The sequence below is a fragment of the Parambassis ranga genome, chromosome 1 (genome assembly GCF_900634625.1).
Source record: "Parambassis ranga chromosome 1, fParRan2.1, whole genome shotgun sequence".
Taxonomy (NCBI): Eukaryota; Metazoa; Chordata; class Actinopteri; family Ambassidae; genus Parambassis; species Parambassis ranga.
In genome coordinates this window covers 3,670,920-3,697,270 of record NC_041022.1, presented here as the reverse complement: position 1 = coordinate 3,697,270, position 26,351 = coordinate 3,670,920, and the positions used below count along the sequence as shown (strand labels likewise).

Sequence of the window (26,351 nt, the reverse complement as noted above, 5' to 3'; positions counted from 1 at the left end):
GTTGGTATCCATTTCTGATCAGCCGTATCAGTCTCTGGAACATTTTCTGTAGCTGTAGCCATTTATCTCACCCTGTGGTTTTATCTCTTCTCTCTAGGTTCCACTCATCTTGGGGACCCGCGGGCCACGTCAAACCCCAACTCGCCCTCCTCCTCCCCGCACACCCCCAGCGCCCTGGGGAGTGGCAGTTCAGATCCAGTCCTGAACGGAGGCCTGTGCTCGGCCACTTACTGCAGCTCAGCAGGAGGTGGGTACACCCACACAGGGGAGCTGCTGCGACAGAAGCAGAGAATCAATCACCCCATGGGGGACTGAGCACAAGTCAGCACAGGAGTGAGCAGATGTCATCCTGCAGTAGTTAGGCACAATGGCCAGCAACTCATGGTCCCACTGCTGCTGCAGCTGTAGTGTTCAGCATGTGTTATGTCACATAGTGATGTTATGTAAATGAGCCTGATGCCTTTTTTCAACTTTTGGAGGTTGTTTGGCCTGAATTATGTCACAGATGTTTATTTTCTGCTGTAATCCAAAAGACAACACACAATGTATTATTTCAAAGCTACTTTTCTTAAATTGTACCAAACGCTCTTCACCGTTTCTTGTGTTTCGCCGCAGGAACCACTCCAAACTCACCGGTCAGCCTCCCCAAGTCACCGACGTTCCCATCAGGCCGTGAGCCTTGGTCTGACGAGTGCTCTATCTGCTACGAGAACGCGGTGGACACGGTCATCTACGCCTGCGGACACATGTGTCTGTGCTACACCTGCGGCCTCAAACTTAAGAAGATGTCCAACGCCTGCTGTCCCATTTGCAGGAGGCAGATCAAAGACATTATCAAGACCTACCGCAGCACGTAAACGGAACAAGGATGGTGAGGGGACAGCCTCAGCTAAATCCCAGAGTCAACAACAGAGATGTTTAAGTTCAGGGAACAGACACTCTGGTACTTTGATTTGATATTTTCGTACAGATCTTGTTGGCTCGTTCTCACATTTTGGTACCTCTTTGTTGGATGGTCTCCAGAGTCACAGCCTCCCTGCAAAGGGTGAAGCAGGATGTGGCAGGAGGTTCTGCTGAGAACTTTGTTTCTGCCTGACAGGTTTGCTCTCTTCTAGCATCGTGGAAAACAGATTTTAGCGTTCTTTCATTCACTGAGCCGTGCTGTGAGATTTAGGGACCGTCGCCCATTTGCACCAAAGCCGGTTAGTCATTTGGGGATGAATGTCTCAGTAAAGGCTTTTTTTTTTTTTTTAAAGGACGACAGAAATCTATAAAACAACAAAAAGCACACTCACAGAAGGTAATCGTCTCAGTATGTCACAACTTGTGTCTGTGTGTTACTGAGAAGTGGAGAGAGCAAAACGACAGATCTGTTATTGTTGTGATTATCAGTGAGTGATGTGTGTAGAGACACGACGTGGCGGCGAGTATTTTAAGTAGGATTGTAACACCTCTTGTACTCATATAATCTAATGTACCTCTATGATAGTTCTATTGGTGGTAGCTGTCTTGTTGTGCTAGCTAGCTAGCTGCTTGCTCTGCAATGTGATGTGTTGCACTGAAATCAGCATCGTCCTCTCCCGAAATGCCCCGACACTTACAGAGAGGGGTTGCAGACACTCATCAAAACAAACTACAACCTGCATCCAGCAGACTCAGCAGCTCTTACAGGAAAACAGTGGGGGGACGCAGCAACCTAGATACACCTCAGGGCCAACAATCTTTTTTTAAGAACTATTTTCCCATGCCTGATACACTGTGAGAGCTTATGACGAATTGACAAGTCCTCAAAAATAGCTCCCATACCAACACATAGAGTCAAAGGATTGTTGCCATGGTATCAGCCTCCTGCCTTAAACACATAGACGGTCCATCCGTCGCATGCGGGTGAATCGTCTGTTTTTTCCAGACTCCCTGATAAATTACCAAAAAAAAGCTGTTGTGTGGCAAGGAGTCACACAAAGTGTTTGCTCAGAGGAAAAAAAAAGCACAGAATTACAAATCTATTTTTGTATCAGAAATCCACAACATTTCCAATATTTAACCATAAACATGTATCTTTGTGATGGGACTTTCACCAGCAGCAGAGATCCTTTACACAGATCAGTTCAGGGGTTTAAAAAAAAAGCTCAGATTTTGAATATTTGTGTTATTTCTTGTCCCCTAATTTCAATATAAAAAAATACATCCTTTTACCCCCTGAAGACGTCACATGTACATACAACAAGTCAAAGAGAAGCCATAACTTATAGCAGGACATCACAGGAAGCTGAGGGCCCGAGTCCGTAGATAATCCACCAACGGGGCTGAAACCTTTGCTGCTATGATGTTCACACACATCCCTCCTCCCACATTACAGTTGATTACGCTATACTGCTTTAAGTGTTAACTCACATTTGAATGTTAACTTATGTATTTTAGAGAGATAAATGGTTTTTAATGGTGTGCTTGAACTGATATAAAAAAAAATCAAAGAAAAAATGTTTTTTTTTGCTTTTGTTTGGATTGATAATCATGCTTCTACGTCAGACTGTGTTAACATGCTAACATTAATGCTAATAATAAATGGTTACTTTTAATGTTATCATGCTAACACTAATGTTAACAGACAAATTGTTACTTTTAATGTTAACATTCTAACAGTTTAACAAGAAACTGGTATAAAAGGCGTTGACGTGCTAACCGAATGGTGGCAGTTGACTCTCATTGTAAATATGGTGCTAACAGGCTAACATTGATAAAAAAAACAGCAAAGACTCGCAGTAAACTGTTAGAGTTAGGATGTTAACATCAATGCTAACACATACTGGTGTTAACATGGTAACATCAGAATGCTAATGGTAAATAGTTATTGATACATCAAAGCTAACAGTGAATAGTTAGTGTTAAAATGTTGCTGACATGCTAATGTAGTTATGGTTAAGTGGCGTAAACATGCTCACATTAGCCTGCTAACTGTAGACAGTTACTGTTAAAGTGGTTAAAGTACTAACATTACAGCTTATAGTTATTGTTTTCTTCTTTATCCAAAACCATGAATATTCCAATTTGTATGGAGGGTTTTTTTTTGTACCTTGCAGCAAAGAGTTAATGCAGTACACAATCAAACGTGACATGATGCTTTGTGGTGCAAGATATAAAATCTTTTATTACAATCCCTGAATTTCAGGCATTTTTGGTTTTTGTAATTTGTGTGTGTGTGTGTGTGTGTGTGTGTGTGTGTGTGTGTGCGCCCATGTTAGGGAACCCTACCACCACTTGTGTATTTATAGCTCCTACCATTATGTAGTACACAAAGCCATCACTGTATGGTTAATGATAATTGTCACTTTATGAAGCTACTGATTGTAATCTTGTAAATGTTTAGGCCAGTGTTGCTCTCTGAGATTCAACCGTGGCGTGTTTTTATTTTTTTATTTTTGTGCAGACACTCCGACCAAATTCTAAATTATAACGTTTGTATAATTTTTTTTTCAATTAATGGTGCAACTTTTAATTCATTTTGGACCATGTCAGTTGAAAAACTACACATAATTTGGCTGTAAATTATGAATCAAAGCGATGCCTTTTTTATTTTTATTTTTTCTTTGTCAGAATTATCCACAGGCTCCTTGAATGTTACTGAACCAGTAATGTATTATTTATTTGTGGACTTGTTCTTTTTAAACCTGCATTTCTTGTGTGTTTACTTTTTCTTCCACACTGATTCAGCTCCTCTCTGTCAGGTCAATCACACAGCAGCACACTCAGACCTCTCCGTATATAAATCTTTTTAGTCATGCATGAGTTTTCTGTTCACCGAGCGTGAACATCGGGACCAACAGTAGGCGAGCATCACTGCAAGTGTTCATGTAGACCGGAATCAGTGGCTAGAAAAAACTATATAGTGCTACGTTTGGCCATTATTGTGACACAGTAGCTGAACCTGTATCTTCTTTGTTTTTCATTCGAAGCAACAAACGTTTGTGTGTGAGTTCTGTCCTGTGTGAGTCGGATGATTGTGGTTAATAAACTTTCCAGATGTGTTTGAGCAGACGTTGTTTGTCTCGTGACTGAAATGGTGTTTACTCACATAACATAACAACAAACCACAGGCGATGGTTACCGTTAAAGTGGTGCTGACAGTTTAACATCAATCCCAGATGAGAATGAAGAATATATGAGGATATATGCTATAAACTACTTGTTTTTATAGAAATTTTAAACCATTACACCAGGATACAAATATCACCCAGGTCAAAATCTACTCAGAATATTATCTAGAGTTGACCGATGTATGAAAAGTAAGCACGGTATGGTCCCTGGTCTCGGTTGGGGGGGTGTGTTTTGTTCGGTTCTGGACGTTCAGTTCAGGACATGCGCATTAAGTAATGCAGGGAGGAGTGTTTCTGACTCTCCTAATCTTCTTTTGTCAAAAGCAACTAGTGACAAATCTAGTGGCTTTCTCTGATGTTAAACTGTACTTTCTGTTTTTAGCCTGACTCTCAGTCCCCAGATGTCATAAACCGTGAAAGCAAAAAAGCCTCATATTGTCCACTAAGACGTACGAACGTACAGGTGGCGGCGTTTAGTAGCTTCAACTTTGTAGCTAGGTGCTAGCAAGCTAACGGTGACAGCCGGATATTAGTTAACATGTACATTCATCATCATCATCATCTAGTGTTGTAGTGTTTTACCTTAGCCAGGATTAAAAACGGATCGAAACGAAGCTACCTAACGCCATCGCATATGCTGCCGTTACCGTTAGCTGCTACAGTAATAGCTGCTAACTGGTTTCCGTCGTTCACTCACCTACTGTAGCATTAGCATTAGCATTAGCATCGAGCTCCGCTTCCGCAGTCTTGTCCGGCGCAGCAGCAGCAGCTTCAGAGCCAGGCTCCTAAAAACACCAGTGAAGGTCTGCTTCTTACGGCCGCTTCTGTTTTTGATGCTTCAACACTTCAAATTAATTAATCCGCACCGAGAGAGCTTCAGTCCAGCCGCAAAAAAACGACAATTACCGGCATTTGTTTGAAGTCGAAGGTGACGTCAGGTTAAAGGTCACGGCCGTTTTCTACTTCCTGTTTCCACCGGAAGTACATACGGTAAAATATTATATTATATTATATTATATTATATTATATTATATTATATTATATTATATTATATTATATTATATTCATAAGTTAATGTGAAGTTAATCTAAAATATATATTTTAATGGATTTTGAATTGTAATAACATAACTTACATTAGCCTAGCAACCTTTTCTATTTTTATTTTATTTATTTTTATTTGAACCAGACTAAATACAAATAGTCTGGTTCATTTCAGTTCTGCAATATAAAATAAATGTTATTGTTTTTTTTTAGGTATAGGTGTAAATAATGATATTTCCATTAAGGAGCAGAGCGCCCTCTAGGTAAAATGCAGCCAATTTAGGTAACAAATCTGGGTAATATTGTAGTTATAAGCTAACCTAACAAAACTATAACTACATGATGCAAAATTATTACATTTTCTTACTGATTGTAATGAGTTCATGTTGATATTACAACATCCATGTTAGCTGCACATCCACAATTAGCATGCTAAAGCAGCACAGTTAAACATGCATGAAGTTGTTCCATTGTAGCAGCAGAACATGTTTACAGCTCCAAACATTTAAATGAAGACTTTATTATACTGACAGCTGTGGCTGTGGGTTTTAATGGCTGAACACACTGGTCTGCTGGTGGGTTTCCTGGGTTCCCTGACCTCACTGATGTTTTTCTCACTGTAACATTAGACTCCCTAAATGGGGTGCTTATTAGGGTTTCTGTGCATTTGACCTTTGGCACAAACTGAAATGTGACTTGGTCCGTCGAACACGCCGCTAAGTCATTCAGGGCCCCCCCCGTTACATCACCGTCCTCGGCCCCAGCTGCCGGGGGTTGATGTGCGGGGCTTCACACTGACAGGTAGGGGGATTTAGAAGATGGACTTTAAAGCTCCAGCTGTAGATGGTGCTTCCAGCAGAATGACTGCACTATAAATTCATGAAGCACCTCGCTGCAGATGTACTCCTCGGAGCTCCTCTGATGGCCATCTGTCTGCCTGTATCTGATTCATCTCCATATAAAAGGACAGACTGAAGGATGTGAATGAGTAATAATGTCATGAAAAGAATAACCCAGACGACTGTATTTAATACTCATCATTGTTCAGCTGTGCATTCACCACCCCTATCATCTTTCAATGTTAACATCCAATATTATTAGGTATGCTGTGTAAAATGGCTAAAGGACCTGATCATAATAGACTTTCATTTCAGGACTCACTGTCAGCGTACAGATTGAGTTTGTAATGTGCAGGTCTATTCATATGTAAATGTCTCTCCTGTCAACACTGTCTGCAGGAGGGACACAAGCAACAGATGACAACAGAGCCACCCAGTGGCCACAGGCGGGTACAGCAGGCTGGGAGTGTGTGTGTGTGTGCAGACCAGGCTTTAGTTCAGACTGGGACCAGTCTCATTCGAAATGTATTATTTCAGGTTAAAAAATATGTGACAAAATAAAGTAATAAAGAAAAGATGAATATGTTGTAGTATAATAGTTCATTTCTTTTTAATTCAAATCATCAGCTAACTGTGCATTTAGAGATGAAATGTTCACATCTAGCTTTTAGAGTTTTACTAGTCAAATCAATATCATTTTTATCACATAATTTATCTGTTTTTTAAGTTATTTCATTAATCTGCTGAGGAAGACGGGCAGTTTAAACTCCAGTAAAACATAAGAGGAGGAACCTGTGTGAAGTGTTTGTTTATGTGAAGGTTAAATTATGGTTTTCACACTCTAAAATATTTATCCGACTAACTTTGAAGCACTTTAATATCTTCTTTTTTTCTGTAATAGTTTCAGCAGACTGCACTGTTCTCCACCCTTTATGGAGGATTTGATGCCGCCGGTTTCCAGGCTGCGCCTTTCCTGTTTTGGTTGAGTCTCTGGGCTCTCATCATGGCCGCCTCAACCTGCAGCTGATAATCGCTTAGAGTATGTGGAGGGAGCAGAGTGAACTTCAGTCCATACATCATGTGACTGAATGATGGCCTGATGATGTCACATCCTCCTGAAGACCTGCACTTTCCTGTAAGAGCTGAGGATCTGTGGCGCTGCCCTGGGACAGAGGTGTAAGCATCTTTCACATTCCTTTGGACGGAGGTGATAAATCTCTGCGTGTGCACACACACATAAACTGAAACTCCTGTCTCTCCTCTTTAGTGAGGAACCGGGGCTGCAGGAGCTCGTTCATCTTCATTCATCGCTCTCACACTCTCCTCTCATAACTCACGGCCCTGCTATATATATATCCAGCTGCATTCTTCTGCTCCTCCACATCTAAAGTCACTTAATCCTGCCCGCACAATAAGAAGAATAAAGATAAATGTCTCAATCTGTAATATTACTGTCACATACTATCAGGATAGATCTGAAGCGGGGGGTGGGGGTGGAGGAGGAAATGAACAGGAGGCCGTCTAAAACAACAAAGATAATACATTTAATATTGTTTCTCTTCTGGGCAATGCGAGATACAATGTAAACATGTACAAGATACAAAAAAAGGAACAAGATTCGTCCAAATGAAACCGTAGATAAGAAAGACGCCCTGTCTTCAAACAGGAATGCACATGAGAGGAATCTGGACGGCCGTCCTGCAGAGGAGGATTCAGACCGCTGCTAAAAATCTGGCTAGGATTTAAGAATCCTGACTTCCCCCCTCAGAATTCTGAGATTAAAGACACACGTCTTTTCCGAAAACAAGCCAGACTGAAAGAAAAAGTCCAAAAAACTTTCACCGTGGCCCTGACCTTCCTCAGAGGTCCTACAAATGACTCCTGGGTGGAGTAAAGGCCTCGTCAGCCTCCTCATGGCATATCATTTGAAAACAAGGGGATAGCAAGGGTTAAACACAATTTGCATAACAACCATGGTAATAAAAAAAAATGACAGAATAGCACCTCCTTTGGTCCAACTCGAGGCCTGCAGCAGTTGTAGTGTTTGTGGGAGTTGCTGGTAGCAGACTGTTGTTCAGTGAGAGTTTACAGATTCAGAGCTCGATGCTGTGTTTCAGTTTTTTTGGGGGGGGGCTTTCTGCAGCAGAATGGTGACAAATTCTATTTCTATAAATGCAACACCGAGGCTAAAAACAGGCTCCACCTTTCACTCAGCATCAATCGCTTCTGACAGCTCGCCTCCACTGCACAGAAGCAAAAAAATCAAAACATGGCTGAGCTCCGACCGGCTCCCGCTCAGGCTCCCACGCAGAGAGGCAGCGGTGCTGCTCGTGATTAGGAGCTGGAATACTGTCTGACTGGCTGAGGTTAATTAAGACACACTGTTCTGCTAATTAGAAAGGGGGATTCAAACGGAGACAAAGAAAAGCGCCGCAGAGACACGGCGGCGCGCCTCGTTCCTCGACACAGCCTCCTCCTCCTCCTCCAGGAGCTGGGAGACAGCTCCCGCTGACGCCCGCCGGCGCCTCAAACGACTGCGAGGAAGTTTCCAGAATGACAGAAATAATCAGCTGCAGGAGACAAAGAGCCTGCAGCTCCACGTCTTCTTTTCCTTTCTTCTCTCACACGCTCAAACAAAATGGAGATATTAATTAAAAAACCTACAAAAGCTTCCCCCTAAACACATCCCACCTGCTCCCACACACCTACCAAAACTTTCCTATCAGACCTGCACCGCCTTCTGTCAAACAGCTGCCTCCACCCGCTGCTCTCTACTTCACTTTCAGTCTCTCATCGAGGTCACCCTGATGTACAGTGTCTTCAGAGCAGTCTGGACCATCCAGATGTACCATCAGTCCCATCAGTCCATATCCTAGCACATGCACATGTTTTATATATTAGCCTTTGTATCAAGCACAACAGTCTTTCTGCTTGTAACTCTCCCTAAGAAGCCAACAGCAGAGATTTCGTAGAGGAGGTCGTGAATGTTTGAACCATGATGGCGGCTCAGACATTCAGAAATACAGTCAGTGTCATTTCAGTGAAATCTGAAGAATCCAAAACATTCAATTTTTCTCAGCACAAAAGCAAAAAAACTGCATTTTTTTTTTATTAGATAAAACCTTTCCAGCACCCGGCTCTGCTCTGACAGCCACAGGGCTGCACATCCCCGCGGGATCAATAAAGTCTCTCTATCAGAAGATCTGAGCTAAAAGAAGCTGAAATCTTCTGTGGATGGAGAGACGCTGCTGAACTCTCTGCCTGACTCCAACTTCAAAAACTTCAATTAAACCCCCGTCTGATGTAACGAAGCTTCGCCGCTCAGGTTCAGGCGGAGGTGACCTTATTAAAGAACCGAGCGGACATTACTTTTATGGACCTCACTGACTGACTCCACCCTGCTGCACCTACACCCCACCACCTGATCCATCTTCCGTCTCCCTGCGTCTCTCACAAATCTCCTCCTTGACCTCCAGCTTCCCTTTTCATGAGTGCACCTGCAAACAATCCATCTCATCATACTAACACACACACACACCTATGTGTCTCAATTGTTTCACCGGGAACCGGCTGTGTCGAGGAAGGAGGGAAATAAAAAATGGAAGAAAGAGAAGTGTGGAGCCCGCCGCCGCTTCACGGCTGAGCGGCGCCGTCCATTTGTTAAAATAAAAGAGAGCGAGGAATAACACAGGCGAAGCGGAGCTGACTCGCCCGGCTGACCTCCAGGAAAAAACTCATATATTTCCTCTGGCATGAACGACTCCTGATCATCATTGAAATTGTGTTAGCATGTTCGCTCAGTTGTGCAGGTGGAAGGCGAAACATATTGCTTCCCACAATTCCATTCCTGTTCTGCCGCATGGATGCACGCAGCTTTGAGAAGAGTTGAGGGGGGGGGGGGGTTAAGTTAATGAGCTTATTCACTGAGCTGCTGAGAGTCAGACAAGAAGATTGATACCATTCTTGCATATGTGCACTACATTCAGAGAAGCGACTGTTAGCTTAGCATAACAAGCTAGCGGTTCAAAGTTTAAATAGCCCTCTAAAGCTTTTGTTTACCACGGACCATATTTGTAGCATTTAACCCACTCAACAGATCTCCTAACTTCAAGACCAAGAACCAGGAAGTGATAAAAAAAGCTAATGCTTTTCCAGGTTTTAGAACAAATTCCTGTAGCATTTTTAGCTAATGCTAATAGGGGTTTTAGTAAAGGTGCTTTTTATGTTCGTATTTTCTTTAAAAAGATGATGACAATACTCTGCAGACACGCTAATTGATTGATTGGTTTAGGACTGGACGACCCCTCCTATTCCAACCAGCTCTTATGCTAGGCTACGCTAATGGTTCGTAGCTTTAGCGCCCCCCAGACATGTTTAAAGACGTATTAAAGGATGGTGTGAATTAATCATTTGCTTCAGATGTTTGTCAGATAAAAGGTAAAAACACGTTGTTGTTCTTCAACTGTTTAAATTCATTTTTTTCATTCAACTCTCAGTAACTCAGCAAATAAAAGCGTTTCCCAAACAAAAGGACTGAAGCCCCTGAACGGCGCAGGTGGAGCTCTACCTGAAGCACATCAGTGCGGCCTGCCCGGGGCTCAGCCAACAGAAAAAACAGAGCGGGTTCTATTTTTGGCGTCGATCCTGGAAGTTGATGGATTGAACTGAAATGGCCTGAAGGAGCGTTCGTCTACCCCCCTCCCGGTCGCTTGTTTACCACGGAGACTCGCCCGCCGACGTCACTTTTCAAATGTCACCTTCGCCGCGGTGATTGGTGAGGGGGAAAAAAAAAAAGTCTGACAGGCGGTGCGGTAAATGTCAAGAGAGACATCCGCACAGGTGGAGAGAGAGAGAGAGGACACACTCCAGAGGAAAAACAAACACAAAGAAAACAACAACAATCAGAGAAGTTCCATTCAGGCACGAACGTGACAGCTCAGAGCGGGGCGGGGGGGCGGTTGGGGGGCCCCTCTGATGACGAGCCCCCCGCCACCACTCTCTGTGTGTGTGATGGCTGTAATGTCACTACAGGATGGGTCAGTGGGTTTCCGCTGTGCCATCCACAGACCACAGTCCACTGCTGAGGAGGAGCAGACGTGACGATGTTGACGTCACACACTTTGGTCCGATGGTTCCGCTCACTCGTGTAAATGACAGACGTGAAATAATGCTAACAGCTTGTGACGGGCAGTTCCTGCTCTCAGCAGGTGTGACGGCATTTTCCTTTTTCTCTTTTTTTTCCCACACATGTTGAACATCTTGAAGCATTTTCTTTTTGATCTATTGCACATTTCCTCTTGGGTACATTAAAAATAAAAGATAGAGGAAAAAATAATGAAATAAAAGCATGAATAAAGGTAGATGCTACACCGATAAACAACTTCCTCGCAGTGTGATCAAACGTCGCGATGATAAGATGTTTGTTCAGAGTGATTCGACACATTTACATAATGCCTTCGTCTCAAAGGGGGGCTCGTCTGTTAGCCGTTATTTATTATTTTTAGGCTGAATGAAGTCCAGTTTGTGTGATAATAATAATAATGTGTACACTCACATTTTTGAACGGGGGAATATAGTGATTGTCATAATAAATATGCTTCAATCAGGCATTATGTAAAGCACAATAAAGATGAAGGAAGTGCCCGTGATTTGCTAAAGTTGCAGCACACAGCATAAAGAAAACAAAAATAAATTATTGCCCAATAATTAAAAAAAAATCTACAAAACACTTTTAGCTGCACCAAGATTTAAAAAATAATTTTTATAATATTTTTCATCTGTACAGATTTGGGTGAGACTCACTGACCAGCAGTGCATTTCTGATTGCACTGAGGTAGGACGGCTGGTTAAGCACTGTGGATGGGATCATGTGTGTAGTACCTGAAAGCCTCCACAAGAGGTCTCTGTTTCTTCCAATTCAAGAAATGTGGCATGCTCACTGCCACTGAGAGTTAAGAGTTAAATAATAATTTACAAAAAATAAATAACATGCTGAGTATTCACTGCATCTTTATATTAATGCACCATAAAAAAACATGTTTTAAAGTGCACTAATTCACAAAACAGAACCACTTCGCCCCTCGTTATTGGCGCTGTGCGATCACAGAAACACAAAATAGATAAAACTGCCATCCAGCAGGTACGGTGCTTATAGTTTAATAACTATGATACTGTCCAGCAGAAACATCATGAAATGTTAGCGTCCAGCCTCGTCCAGAGAGCTCACACTGTCCCTTAGAAAATGTATTTCAGCAGTCTTGAACATTAGCCGTTGGAATTTTAAAGCTCAGATTGCATGTTTGAATCCTCTAATTTCACTTTTTGGGAAAATATTTCTTGTAAACTTGCATTTTTTTTTACATTATTTTTGTTACAATATAAGATATGAAAACTATTTCTAAAATTTAAAAGACAAACGTCTCCTGTTTGATCTTCTACTTAACGCCACAGCTGAGATTACGGTTTATTTTTTTAAGAAAAGGTATCAAGTGCTTCCAGGATGTTCAGCTCAGAAACCTCATGTGTATATTATATATATATGGCATTTTGGTGATTCATTCCTACCATCAATAAATATGAAAGTAACAGCCAATGAATCCTCATTTCTCTTTGGTTTGATCACATTTTGGGCAGAATGCTCTGCACACAGTACGTCCCTGGATTCAGTCCCTTCCAGTACTTCTCCTAAACATCGCTGCAGGAGCAGGATTATTATCTTCATACAAGACAAAATATATATATATATGTACAAAAATCACTTGTTCCTGGAGCCTAACGTAAACAGAGAACCTGAATCTTTGTATGTTTTGTTTATGAGGGAAAGTTTTTTACAAGAAACCAAAATGTTTCTTTCACTTTTCACAGTTTTTGTTTTTTAAATAGATTTTTTTTTCTTATGAATATTAACAGAATTCTGTGGAAAACTCATAATTGTATTAATTTGCTGTGCCGATTTATGTATTATTCAGGCAGGAGCTTTAAATTTCTTCAGTTCCAGGCTGTTGGTGCAATATGACAGTGAATCAGGGCCATATGTAAAAAAACAAAAACAAAAGCACATTAAAATATTAAAAAGCTGTAGGTTAGGGGATTATTATCAGAAAAAAATCACACATTTTGAAATTGAATATAGTAAGTCTACCAGAAAAAAGGAAATGACCAGTATTTCCTTGATGTCGCAGATCATTATAAGCTCATCTAGACCTTGTGAATTTATTAAGTTTTAATAAAACTTTAATTAAGTATTTTGTCAATTCTCAGATTGGTTTCTCAAAATATTTCCACCCATTCTCGCCCTTTTAAACTTCATGAGTTTAACTTTCTTTCTTTGTTTTACATATGGTCCTAATTCTCCATCATAGAGATGTCACAAGAAAGCAGAAATACTTCTCTAAGGAAGACGCATCAACACAACACACAGCAACGTAACACTAAATAAAAGTCGTGATGAGGACGTTTAAATATCGTCTAAGTTATTCTGATGACTCATCTGTGCATTGGACCAATCGGAGCGCTCTGGATGGAGAGGTGAAGCTTGTGATGGATGGGCGGTGTTGGCAGGACTATGGCACTCTCAGAGGATTTGGTTGTTTTTTTAATGTTTTGCCTTGTCGGACCTCCACTCTAATACAAAAGGCACTTTTCGGCCATCGTAGTCAGTGATGGGCAGGAATGAACGCAGACCCTGCTCCGCCTCTTTCAGAGGGTGTCGCTCCCAGTCGTAACATTTCATCTCTCAAAGACCTCCTTTAAATGTCCTCCATCGTCTCTCGCTTTCAGCCAAAATATTTAAATCTGTACTCTCCTGTTCTTTTTAGTAAACCAGCACTAAAAGTGTCCTTCCTTCCTGTCGGATTTTTTACACACAGTCTTTTGTTAAATGTACGTTCTCTCGGACATATTGCTTTTCGGGAGATTGCGGGTAACATTCTTACATGAGTGATGTCACCCAGGTCTTTGGGGAGGGGTTTATTTTTTCCGCTCTAGGTAGTTGGAGGGGACCCAGCCCTTGCGTGGAAGCAGGCTGTCCTGCACCTGGCAGTACCACCACCCGTTCGGGTTTCTCTCCAGCACCTCCAGACAGGTGCCCTCGGTGAAGCCCATGGTCTCCTCGTCGCCCCGGTAGTCAGCGATGGACACGTACACGTCCCGGCCGAGGTTGTTGTGGATCAGCTGGCTCTTCTCGATGGGCTTGGGCCGGACGGTGGACACAGGGATGCCGTTGCGTTGGTTGACTCTGCTCAGGGCGTCAGGGACGTTGCTTGTGCTAAAGGAGCCCCCCGAGGACGACAGACTGGAGCGCTCGGCGGGCCTCGTCTGACTTTCCACCACAACGTGAGGCCGCACGGTGCTGAAGGAGGCGTTCCGGCGGACGCCAAGAGTGGCGGATCCCGAGCCGTAGTGATCACTCCTCCCGAGGGAGTCGTTCCTCCTCAGGGACCCCGTCATGTAGTGCGTGTCCTTAGCTGGCTGCGTCGTGGTCACAAACACAGATTGAGGCCTCACTGCCACCTGGCGTACGCCGTTCCTCATCCGCACACCTCCATTAACCATCCCCGAGGGTTTGGAGAAGCCACCGGGAGGCTTGGAGGGAATGGGCGGGGTGTTCCTCCTTAGGCCTTGATGCTGCTGGGTCAGACCCTGGATGTTGATGTTATTGAGGGCCAGAACATGCTGCTCGTTTTTCTCCAGGCTGTTGGACTTACTCCCACTGCTCCCGTGTCCGTCTGAGTCTAACCTGCCAGCATCCACCGCTTGTCTGACAGGTTCCAGGTAATACGAGGGAGCCCAGCCCTCCTCGGAGCCCCAACGGATGTACCACCAACCGCTCTCCTGCTTCTCCAGGACCTCCACCTCCACCCCGGCTGGAAAGCTGATCTCAGAGTCCTGGACCTTCTTGTAGGCGTCCAGGGAGCGGTAAAGAACGGGGCCTTCCACGTCAGAGTCACCACGACTCCCTTTGGAGTAAACAGAGGAGAGATCAGAGGTGCTGCGTGAGCACATTGAGTCTTCTGAGGAGATAACGGAGGCGGTTTCTGAGTCGTCACCGCGGGAAGGTTTCAGGCTGTGTCGATACTGACTTGTAGGCCTCAGCTGCCGCCTCAAAGAGCTGATGTCCATCCTCTCAGGGCTCTGCGGCTCTGATTTGGTCAGGAGTGGTTTGGGTCTGACAGAAGGCTTGGGCCTGGTGGAGGGGCTCTGGCCTATTCTCTGCTCCACGTCCCGGTTGAAGGCAGCCGCTTTCTTGGGGCCTCTGCTGAGTTCATCTGATGAAGAGTGTGGGCTGTTGTCCTGCGATCTGAGGCTGATATCTATGTGTCGGCCCAGGGTCTGGCTTCTCCGGTTCAACTCTGGTGTCATGGTCTTCATGGGTCGTCCGGCTAATGGTGAAGATCCGGATGGTTTGCGTGGGACTGTGGAGGAATGGTAGTTCCTTGGAGAGCTGGGCACACTGGAACCTTTGGCTTGCTTCAAGGTTGCTTCGATGCCACTGCTTGGCCTAAAGCCATCGTTCTCATAGATACACTCCTCTTTAGCGGCCTCCTCTACAGACCTGAAGGATCTTCGATGAGTAAACACAGGGGACGCCTTGCAGACTGGAGGCGAGGCTTTGCAGGAAGGAGGCGAGCTGCGGTACTTGTCGCTGACCACGCTGCTAATCTTAACATCCAACGATCGCTCGTCCTTCAGAGAGTCGGTGTCAGACTCTCCTTCGCATCCGATCGCTGGGACATCATACTCTGGTTCCTCGTACACGGGCCTGCTGGGCGGATCTGCAGATTTGGAGGCTGTGTTGGTGGGAGCAGGAGCATCCTCTGAGTCTTGTTTTTTAACCGGTGGATCTGGGGGTGGGACTTTGGGTCGAGTCAGGGTGCTGGTCCGACGGCTGAGGTTGGGCTTCTTGCGTTTGTCGATGTAGGAGCAGGGGGCCCAGCCCTCCTTCTCTCCGATCTGCACGTACCACCAGCCTCCAGGGTTCTTCTCTATCACCTGCACAGCCAGAGAAACTCGTTAAATACTGATGGGTCAGGATCAGGGCTCTCAAACAGCATGTGGAAGAGAAAGACTGTTAATTTAGCCACAGACGTCATACTGATGTAGAATTACTGACTTCTGCAGTAATTTAATGGAACTCTGAGTCACAAACATGTGGAGTGATGACACATCAGATCAGACTAGAGATGTTTAACAGAAAAATGCTATAATCTAACCAAAAAACAATTAAAAGAAGGAAATCTGTCAGCTCAGCTTCGGAACAGTGAGAATCAGTCTCATCATCTTTCCACTCGACTGAATTCTGCCTGCATCATCCCATTCAAACATGAAGGTCGTATCTGCATCCCCTCAGCTGACTGCTCGGCTCTGACACACATATATTCAATAAGCGCTGTCTCACTGAAGCTGCGGCCTCTTACATCAGCTTTTTGTCCTCCACGGAAACTGATGCCATCAGAGATGGAGGACTGGAAATCTGCTATGGTGTAGTACTCTGCTTCCACAGCAGGGGGCTCTGGTGGCTTAGGTAACTGGAAACCCTGTGAGAGCAGAATGAAGAGGAGCAGCTGACATCATGCTCAGACACACCGAAGGCAGAATCAGATTCATGGTCTGAATGTAACGTCTGGCTGCAGCATGTGAAGGTACTCGTGTATAATATCAGCTGATGGATTCAGACCTGTTTCTGAGCTTTAACGGTTGCTATGCAACTGTAGTCACAACATGGGTGCCATTTCTTGATTTTGTTCAGAAATACACTGTGTGAGCAAAAGTAAGTGGACACCATGTGTGGCCTGTTTTTAGCTGTAAAGATGCGGTCTACTCAATCTGCAGCTGATGATTGTATTATTGATCGTTTATGATGAACCAATCAATGTATTTTGACACTTTAGTTGTAAAATGTGACAGTGGAAAATGTTCTTGTTTCCAGACTAACAGGTCCAGCTTCCATTCATTGATTGTTGTTGCAGCTTCAGAGCACATCATGAGGATTTAGATGATGACTTAGTGTGTCTGTCTGCGTGAACAACTCAATGAAAGCATCTGTCCTGACCACGTTTTAATAGACCAAGGAGCCAAACAAGGGGCTGGGTGTCTGCTCATTTAGTGTATTTTGACGTGTTTATGAGCCTGCACTACAGAACAGAATCTTACCAGGTTGGTGTCTCTTCTCGGGGGAGGTTTCTGCCTCAGATTTGGAGACCCTGATAAACAAAAGAAAGTCTGATTGAAGCAGATTCATCTTTCAGGAACTGCTAATAAACTCAAACTGCACAAACGTTCCTCTTTTGTGAGTCAATTAAGAACAATCCACACGCCAAACAGTTAAATCTGAGGTTAGTCTGTCAGATGTTACCAGATTTCAGCAGCACCATTAAAAACACAGTTTCTTACCTACAGCGTCAAAGCCTACACAAAAGGAAAACGACACGTCTTAATGTTTCGTCCAGAAGAAGACGAACTCGTCCTCAGCTGCTCTTTTGTGAACACATAAACCGTCTCCTCACCTATCTCCACCCTGTGTGGTGCCACTCTCGCCACAGCCGGAGACCCCGGCTCCCCTCTCCCTTTGCTCTCATTCAGGGCGGCGCTCGCTGCGATTCCCAGGCACGGGCTGTTGGTGTCGCGGCCAGCGCTCAGCCGCCGGCCCGTCTCGGCGTTGATCTCGGAACTGTAGGGCATGGGCAGGCTGATCTCGCTCTTGGAGATGTTGGGGCGCTCGGGTGTGGTGCCGCCCTCTCCGTCCGTCTGGATGTCCTTCTCGCTGACGGACTTCTTCTGCAGCAGGTTGCTGATCTCCATGATGTTACCGATGATCTCCACGGGGCCCGTCAGCGTCTTCTTGCGGGGGGAGAAGTCCTCTTTAAGTTTCTTCAAGTAGGAGGCCGGGGCCCAGCCCTCTTTACCCAGATACCTGGGAGACACAATGTTTAATCATCAATGGTAGTGGAACTGAAAGATCAATCATCAATCATTCAATAAACGCTCTGCTGTTTTATTACTCTGCTTGACCAACATTGACAAGAGATGGATGACACGACAGCTCCCCAAAAGTGAGGCAAAAACATCTGGCTCGCCCCCTGCTGGCTGACTGCAGTATAACCCCCCACCTCCTCCATGTTAATCGAAGGGGAACAAAAACTCAACTAAAAACTAAAAGTACTCCTCAAACATTTCCTCACAGGTGGTTTATGACTCTAAGATGGCCTTTTTTAAAACATGGCAGCAGCTGTAAGTGAGATATCTTCAGTCTTTAAGCTGCATTGCCTGCATACAGTCGATGCTGACTGTCATCCTCCATTAACATAAACATCGCATCATAACTATCATTAGATTTCATTCTTTTTTCCAATCTGGAAACACAAAAACTGTTTTAAAGACAGGATAAACAATAAAAAAAAATTCTTCTATCATTTCATTAAAATCTACTTTCTGTGAGAATCAGGTAAACAGACTGAATCCTGAGTGCGTCACTCTGAGGGCTTTGTGTAACAATAAGTGATGCTCCTGCTCTGACTCATCCTCCTTCTGTGCAGCTGCTTTCTTTAACCACAAGGTGTCACCAGAGAGCAGCACAGGAGGATGGGACAATCAAAAACAACTGCAGAGACAGAACAACAACACACCAGCACACCTCCAGCAGGGATCTACACTGGTGTGTGTGTGTGTGTGTAGGCAGCATGTGATTGTAATCAGCTGTGCAGTGAAGCTCCCCACTGGGGGATACAAGGAAACAAACAACTGTCAGGAAACACCGGCTAAGTAAACAACACATACACTTACACACACACACACACTCGTCAGATGTTCCTGCTCATCTGTGTGTTCCTGGTTTCTGTGTGTGTGGATCTCACCTGATGTACCACCAGCCCTCCAGGTTCTTCTGGATGACCTCCACAGTGACCCCCTTCTCGAAGCTCACCTCATCCTTCCCTTGGCTGGTGTACGGCTGAATGGTCACATACTTCTCCTCTGCAGATAAAAGAGGAGACAAAGAGCGTCATCATCACACTGAAGGGTGGATAAGCACGACTCTGACCTAGTTAAAGATCTCAGAGTATTTCCAGACCAACACAAACATCACCCTCTCCCCCTTGTCCTACACAACAATAACAAACAGCGCCCTCTACTGGCTGAGTGTCCTCGTCCCCTCTAAGAGTGAAGAGATATTTGGGGGGAGATTCTCGGATCCCTATCTGACCGTCACTTCTCTCTCACGCTCTGCGAGCCTTCCGAGTCCCTGCAGGGAATCCTACAGAGGCTTTAAGTGGAGAGCAGAGGGAGGAGAGGGGGATTGTAGAGGAGGAGGAAGAGGAGGAACTGTGGCGAAGAAGGAGTCTAAACATGTACAGAAGGAATAAGAGTAACAAAACATGGTTATAACAGATTCACCCATCAACCCTCTGAGGCCTGAACCCAGCTGAAAATGTACACTTTCTTTAAAAAATCATACAAATTACACAAATTATCACTCACAATACAAAAATACACAACCAACAGTTCAAATAACAAATACTTTTAAACACAAGCTTGAAATCAAAGCCCTATTGAAACCCTAGGTCAGTGATGTGGAGCAAGGAGGAATGTCTGGCCTCAAAACATGGACTCACAAAGCATGCTGGGTGTGTGTGCGTGTGTGTGGAGGTGCAGGTGGAAAAAGAAAAACAAATCTGGAAGAAATGTGTGTGTTTGTTGTGCGACTGTCTGACACTGTGAAGGTACAGAGCCTGTGCTGTTCTCAGATTAAATTAATCACATCGATTAATCACATCTGTGTTTGTTCTGCACGCTGCAGCGACAGAGCGGCGAGCAGAGCGGGACTCCATAAATCAGATCAGGGACCGGCTGTAAATAACAGCACCTCAGAGTGCAGGACACCGCCCCCTGCCGAGGCAGAGAGGAGGACAAGACGCCATGTTTGTGTCCGAGCCAATGAGAGGAGACGAAGAAATCTGTGTCAGCAGACAGGCTGCTTTCTTCCATTAGCAAATGAGACCCTGCATCAGTCTTCCGTGGTTGTTTTTGTCCTCTGCCAGTCACACTAAATCACACTGTATCTCTGAGGTGTCTGCGCGGCGCTGTAAAACCTCGCTCACACACTCCTTATCGCCAGCTCAGCAATGTTTTATCAGGCAGGGACGACGGAGCCTCCGTGAGGAGCGAGAGTGAGGGTGAGGACAGAAGGAGGATCAGATCAGATTTATACGCTTTCCTCTGTCTCATCTTTTTTCTGAAGCCAGCGCTGGATCTGACAGCTGGACCGAGCCGCCGCCTGACAGTGAGAGAGTCAAAGAATGAAAACGCTGGAAAATCCACAAAGTTTGAGCCGAGTCCAGCGAGCAGCAGCTGCAGCTTTCATGGTCAGGGACTATTTTTGATGGTGGAAAAACGGCTTCTGCTTCCAGAAGCCAGAAACAGAAACTCCTCCGATTCTCTGAGGCCCCCTGTGACCTCATCTGTGACCTCATCTGTGACATTTATTTAACCGATTCACAGTAGAACACAGGAGAATGAGTCCTGAAACCCAGAAACCTGTTAGCATGTTAGCGCTTTTCCTGTACACAAGTGGCTAAATGGGACTACAGACGATGTCATTAAAGGTCATCCAGGTGTTTGTGCTGTAGAAGAGGTCAGAGCGGGGAACCTGGTGGTGCTGATGGTGTAGTCATGTGACCGTGCTGTAGCTGCTTTATAACGTAGCATTAGCTTTTAGCTTCTGGTGATCATGTTTAGGCTTAAAATCATTGGTGAAGATGATCCTGCTGAACTACACCTCTGCCTAAAAACTGTTGTTCCTCCAGTGTCCACTAGAGGGAGGATCCAAAAGTGAGTCAATCTTCATAGACCTCCATGTCAAAATGACCAACGCTACACAGAAACTGTTCGGTGTTATGGATTTATGAGTTTTTATACAACATGTCTGAATTAAAGTTATGCAGAACGTTCATGTGACGTAAACGGAGCCAGAAAACAAACCGTGATCTGAAACAGCGCCTCTTCCCCCTGCTAAAAGTGAGCTGGGTCTGCAGAACTTTGCCTCCAAAGGTTTCGTTCCCTCGTTCTCTGGTGGCGACAGCTCGCCGGCTGACTCATCCAGAGCCTGAGTGATTAAAAGCAGTCTGCAGATCGGGCTCCTGTGCCCACTTTCACACTTTCCGTCAGCTCACTCAGGCCAAACGTTCCTGTTCTCCTCAGAACAGCCACTGTATTCACATCATCACAGACGAAGCAGGAGCACCTTCATATTTCATATTTTAGGACAGAGAAGTTTGGAGCCTTTGATGAGCTGCTTTTATGGTTTTCAAGGCGTCTGTTAGTCGTGCTGACTCCTCCTGGAGGCAGACAGGTGAGAAAAGTCTGGTCCAGATGTGACAGTTGTGTTTTTTTAGTATTAAAGTCTGAATGTAGGAAATAAAAGCATGTTGTCATGTTTGTCGTGTTTATTACGAGCAGAATGTGAAAGTCATTAACGGCGCTTTAAAACTGACGGAGGCCAGCTTTAATTAGGCAGCAGCAGCGTTCACAGGCCCTCAGTGGCCGTCAGGCATGTTGTGTTTGTGCTGCCAGGACCAAAAAGCTGCAATTACCCAGATCTGTGTAGTGCAGTCCAATTATTCTTATTCACACTGTTCTCACAGTGTGAGCTGAGGAGCGCTCCATGTTTGATGGACTCAGACTTCACTCTGAGGAGCTGAGTCACGGCCACCCAGCACGCGGCGGCCAGAATGTGTAAACACATGTCGATCACTTAAAGTTAGCTACTCTGGATGCTGCGTAGTTTAATTATCCTTAAAACGAACGCTGATGATTTGCTGCTGACGCTGATTCATCGTAAATTGAAAACATGTTTAGACTCAAATCTACAGACAAAGGTCTGCGCTAATCCAAACTCCAACTCCCAGAATGCACTGGGATGGTTGCCATTACAGTGAGGTTAAACTACACACTGTGTCAGTGTCTGTGGCTCTCAGTCTGTGCTGCGTCTGTCTCTTCCTGTTTCTTTTGGGGATCATGGAGTCTGGATCCAGCTCTCCTCTGTCCATGTGTGGACCAAAGCTGTCAAATGTTTGTGTGTTCGCTGCAGACAGAGACTCCAGCAGCTGTCCCTGCCCGGGACCAGCAGCTCTTCACAGAGACTCCTCCTCTTCCTCCACTGATGTCTGACTCCTCCTCACTGCAAATCCCACATTCTGCTGTAGAGTCCATAATGAGCATCAAGAACACACTTTCTGTGTGTTTTCTATGAGTAAAACATGAGCTGTGCACACTGTGAGCTCTCTCTCTCTCTCTCACACACACACTCGCACGAGCTGCTTTGTTGCAGAGGGGCTCAGCATTGAGTCCTTGTGTTTGTTAGCAATAATGAATGAGTGTGTGTCTGTGTTCACCTCTGCTCTGCTGGCGGTTAACGATACCACCGAGGGTCCAGCGGCGGTCCAGCCTCTTCAGATGGGCCTTTCGTCTCTTAGTAACTGATGAGGATGAGGATGAGGAAGAGCAACCAATAGAGACGAAAAGAAAGAAAAATCAGGCGTTAGTGTAAGAAGCTCCAAAGCAAAGTCAAAACAAAGATGTTGTTAGCAGCAGCAAAGTCAATGTTTGTTGTGTTAAAGACCCACAATCACTCCTGGATATTTATTAATTCTGCATGCCGTCCTCACAAACAGCTTTCTGTTTTAAGGAAGTATTTAAGCAGAGAAAACGCTTCCTGCCCCCCCCCCCCCACCCCCCACCCCCTCGCCTGCATTCGGAGTTTAGGCGGACTGTGAGTGTCAGCTTCCTCTGACGAGCAGGTTCTGAGGGTTTGGGTATCTAAAGTGATGAAGCTGTATCTCTCTGCTGTGTGATGAACTCTGGACCCCGCTCACTGTTTATTAGCTCAAAGTCTGACAGCCTGATAGAACGGATGAAAACACAATGAGGCATTTTTCATCCTCTGAGGAGCAAACACATTAATGAGTGGACGGATGGAGGCAGCGCTCGCTGATGATTTTATTCCTCGGTCCGCTCTTATCTCTCCATCCGCTCTGAGCTTCTGCTTCTTGTCATTTCCTCTCCAGTCAGCCACCGCCCTGCTCCTTTTGACCTCCTAATTGAAATATCAGTGAAGGGAAATGTTATTTGGAGGTAATTTCGGCGGGGCCGGGCAGCTCCTGTCGGTTCCTCTCCAGCAAGCCGAGCTGTCAGTGGAATTAGGTTACAGAGCAGGCGGAGGTAATGAGATGTAGGAGACGGCAGGAAGCTCCGAGAGATCTGCGATGAGAAGTGACGATGTGTGCAAACACAGAGACACCAGGACTAATGGGAACATGTGGAGGAGTGTGTGTGTGTGTGTGTGTGTGTCTGTACATACTGTATGTGTAGTTGAGCTTTATGACAAAATTCTGGGATTTATTTCCATGGGTGTGATGATTCTTATCACCAAACCACTCAAAAAAGCCCACGCTGCTGTCTTCCATAATTAACTTCCATTACCCATAATGCAATGCAGCAGTTTGGGAAATTTATCAGATTCTGCTAACCTTTCTCTGTGCTACAAACATTCAGCATCTCCTTCAATCATCTCCATCAACATGGAGGTCTGACTCTCTGAAGAACAGCTGGCAGGTGATTGGACGAACCACCTGTCAGTCACCATCTTTCACAAGCTAACTTAATAAAAGTGAAATAAACTGAATAAAATCATAGTGCTAAAACACAGACATGTTGAAGCAGGTCACCCCCAAGGGTTAAAATTCTTCAGCTGTGACCGAGACATGCCGCTCTGCACTGAGCGAGCAGGAAGTCAGACACAAGAAGAGCATGAAGGATCCATCCATCCATCCATCATCCGAACCCTTCATCCTGCAGTGCAGGGTCACCCAGGACAGGTCACCAGTCCATCACGGAGAATCTATTTTTTAGGATAAAACACTACATCGACATGACGTCATAACGGCAGAGGAAGGTTTCTTTTTGATGCATTTTATGAAGAAACAGCTGCACTTTGTGGAGTAGTTGATGAGAGTCATCTTAATAAATATGAGGTTTGTAAATGCAGAAATCGCTGCATGACCTCATGCCGGACAAACCTCGCTCAGGACAGCTCTGACTGTGATAAAACACGCCCCATGAAGCCGATGCAAACTACACACACTGTGCAGGTCTGCAACAGTCAAGAGTGAAACTAACAAGTAAAACCACATCAGATGGCTTGTTTCCATAGCAACTGCAGGCTCTCCAGTCTCCTCTTTGCAGAAATGTTCAGGTCTTTAGTTAGTATGCTCACTGGACAGAAGCAGTGAGCATACATCTGTTCTGAGAGAAGAATCTGCAGATACATCACAACAAGCGAAGCTCCCCACTGGATCCTTTTAAATGTTTGTTTTTGTGTCTGACTAAAAGTAAACACAAGTTTTCTGGCAAACAAATCACCACAAAAGCTTAACTACACTGACAGAAAACAGCAGACACAGCACCAGAAAGGAGCTGCAGAGAAATCCACATTAAATCAATTCAAAGTATTGAAACAATAAAGACGACAAAAACAAAACAACACAAAGCCTCCCTCAACACGCAGACAGCCCTTCATGCTCATTATCTCCTGCTACACACTAAAAGAATGAGGAAGTAACAGGAGTGCTGCAGCTGTGCAGGCTGTGCTGTCATCACACCAGCAGAGTGTGTGTCCTGTGTGTGTAAAGCACAGTTCTGTGCGTTTGCACGTCCCTGCTGGGTTCCCTGACCCCGCCGGTGGTGACACGCTGATGAAAACGCTGCGTCAGATGAAACATTCAGGAGGAAAACGGTCACAACAGAAAGGAGACTCCAGCAGGAGCTGCAGCTTCCCCCCCCCGGGAGCAGGAAGGAATTTTCTGTGGTGCCAAAATATTGCAACGTCTTTGGCGGCGGTCTGGTACCGTTTCACCACAGAGCTGCGACTGTGGTCTCCAAGGTTCCTGATGTGAGACTGGAAGCGTGTGTGTGAGTGTTTCTGAAGTGATTCCTTTTATGTCTGTCTGGGTTTTATGAATGTAATAATGTTTGCATGTGTGCGTGCGTCTGTCTGCACAAACCTTCTCCGGTCCTGGAAGTGCCCAGATCCAAATCGTCTCTGGTTCCATTCTGGGAGTCCAGGTATGTGGCCGGGACCCAGCCCTGCTCCTCTGCTGTGCTGACAAACCACCAACCTGTAGACCACAGAAGAGGAGGGAAGACAGACGTTAGCATGTTAGCATACAGTGCTAAAGACCTCATTAAGCCTGGAGGATGACGGCGATGATTCCTCATGTAGCTTTTGTTAATGTGCTACAGCAGCAGCAGTGAAACTGGACTTGGATTACGACACAGAAATCCGAGGCCGACTCTTCACCTACTTGGAAAATCTCCTCATCTCTAAAGCAGATGCTGCAGAGAGGAGCGTGTCGCAGTTTAAAGTGAAACTCACATCTGATGAGGTAGCATCACTCCTCACTTCTAGTAATGGTGTCAAGCACTGACAGGGTGAGGGGTGAGGGTTGTAGTATGGACACCAGTGCTTTGAATTGACCCAGGATCAGAGAAAAAGACCTCCCTCTCCTCAGCCATGTCCTCCAGCTCCTCTTTGGGATATGGAGGTGAGCTGAGAGATACAATCCCTCCAGCATGACCTAGGTTTGCCTCAGAGCCTCCTCCCAGGTGATGATCAGAACACCTCACCGCAGACTCTGCTGCGAGCATCTGCCAGATGCCCGAGCTCCTCACCCTGTCTCTAGTACCCCGTTCACACTGGGGAAATAAATCTGGCTAAAGCGGGATTCGGGCCGCATCCAGATGTATCCAGATGTTTTTTTTCTGGGGACATGGGACAAAAAAACGTACAACGCATGCGCACACACGGTCCTACCGCGGCCTGAACGGACTCTGTGTATTACAAGGCGCCACCTAGTGGTTTGGAAGACCGCAAACACACTGGATTAAGCCGGATTGAGTGCGGACACAAGTGTGTGCTAGCCAGCTTAAAGGCTGTCTGGACTCAATCCTACTCTAGCTAGAATGACTTTCTCCAGTGTGAACGGGGCCTAAGGCAGAGTCCGGCCACCCTCTTATTGCAGTCGCTTATATTCCCCCATTATCTCATTCAGTCTCACTATGGTCTCAGTTTGTGGCCACAGATGAGAGTACTAACACAGATCAATCGATATGCAGAGAGCCTTCTCTTCTGGTTCAGCTCTCTCCTGACCTGATGGACCCGTGCAGAGTTTGCATCACTGCAGACACCACACCGCCCTGTCGACCTCCTTCTCCCTGCCCGTGAACAAGGATCTGAGATACTGGACCTCCTCCACAGGCAGCAATTTGTCCCCGACCCTGAGAGGGAATTCCACCCTTTATCTCAGGACCATAGTTTTACATTTAGA

The 26,351-nt window shown here is 45.2% G+C and overlaps 2 protein-coding genes across 9 annotated transcripts in view; one reads left to right on the top strand and one right to left on the bottom strand.

Annotated features, from left to right (window-relative positions):
• The window catches only part of neurl1aa (neuralized E3 ubiquitin protein ligase 1Aa), a 56,111-nt gene extending 52,257 nt beyond the window's left edge, over nucleotides 1-3,854 (top strand). For both annotated transcript variants that reach the window (XM_028417236.1, XM_028417245.1), the window contains exons 5-6: nucleotides 98-247; nucleotides 616-3,854. In XM_028417236.1, coding sequence (XP_028273037.1) covers nucleotides 98-247; nucleotides 616-857 — 392 coding nt within the window. In that variant the 3' untranslated portion in view covers nucleotides 858-3,854. The remainder of the gene's footprint in view (nucleotides 1-97; nucleotides 248-615) is intronic.
• Nucleotides 3,855-7,498: 3,644 nt separating this feature from the next.
• The window catches only part of sh3pxd2aa (SH3 and PX domains 2Aa), an 84,410-nt gene continuing 65,557 nt past the window's right edge, over nucleotides 7,499-26,351 (bottom strand). For 4 of the 7 annotated variants that reach the window (XM_028422827.1, XM_028423074.1, XM_028422900.1 and 1 more), the window contains 8 exons: nucleotides 25,029-25,142; nucleotides 22,362-22,445; nucleotides 18,828-18,945; nucleotides 17,481-17,887; nucleotides 17,368-17,382; nucleotides 17,128-17,177; nucleotides 16,392-16,511; nucleotides 7,499-15,966 (listed from right to left, as the gene is read on the bottom strand). In XM_028422827.1, coding sequence (XP_028278628.1) covers nucleotides 13,945-15,966; nucleotides 16,392-16,511; nucleotides 17,128-17,177; nucleotides 17,368-17,382; nucleotides 17,481-17,887; nucleotides 18,828-18,945; nucleotides 22,362-22,445; nucleotides 25,029-25,142 — 2,930 coding nt within the window. In that variant the 3' untranslated portion in view covers nucleotides 7,499-13,944. The remainder of the gene's footprint in view (nucleotides 15,967-16,391; nucleotides 16,512-17,127; nucleotides 17,178-17,367; nucleotides 17,383-17,480; nucleotides 17,888-18,827; nucleotides 18,946-22,361; nucleotides 22,446-25,028; nucleotides 25,143-26,351) is intronic. The other 3 variants (XM_028422984.1, XM_028423156.1, XM_028423244.1) reach the window with 2 other exon arrangements.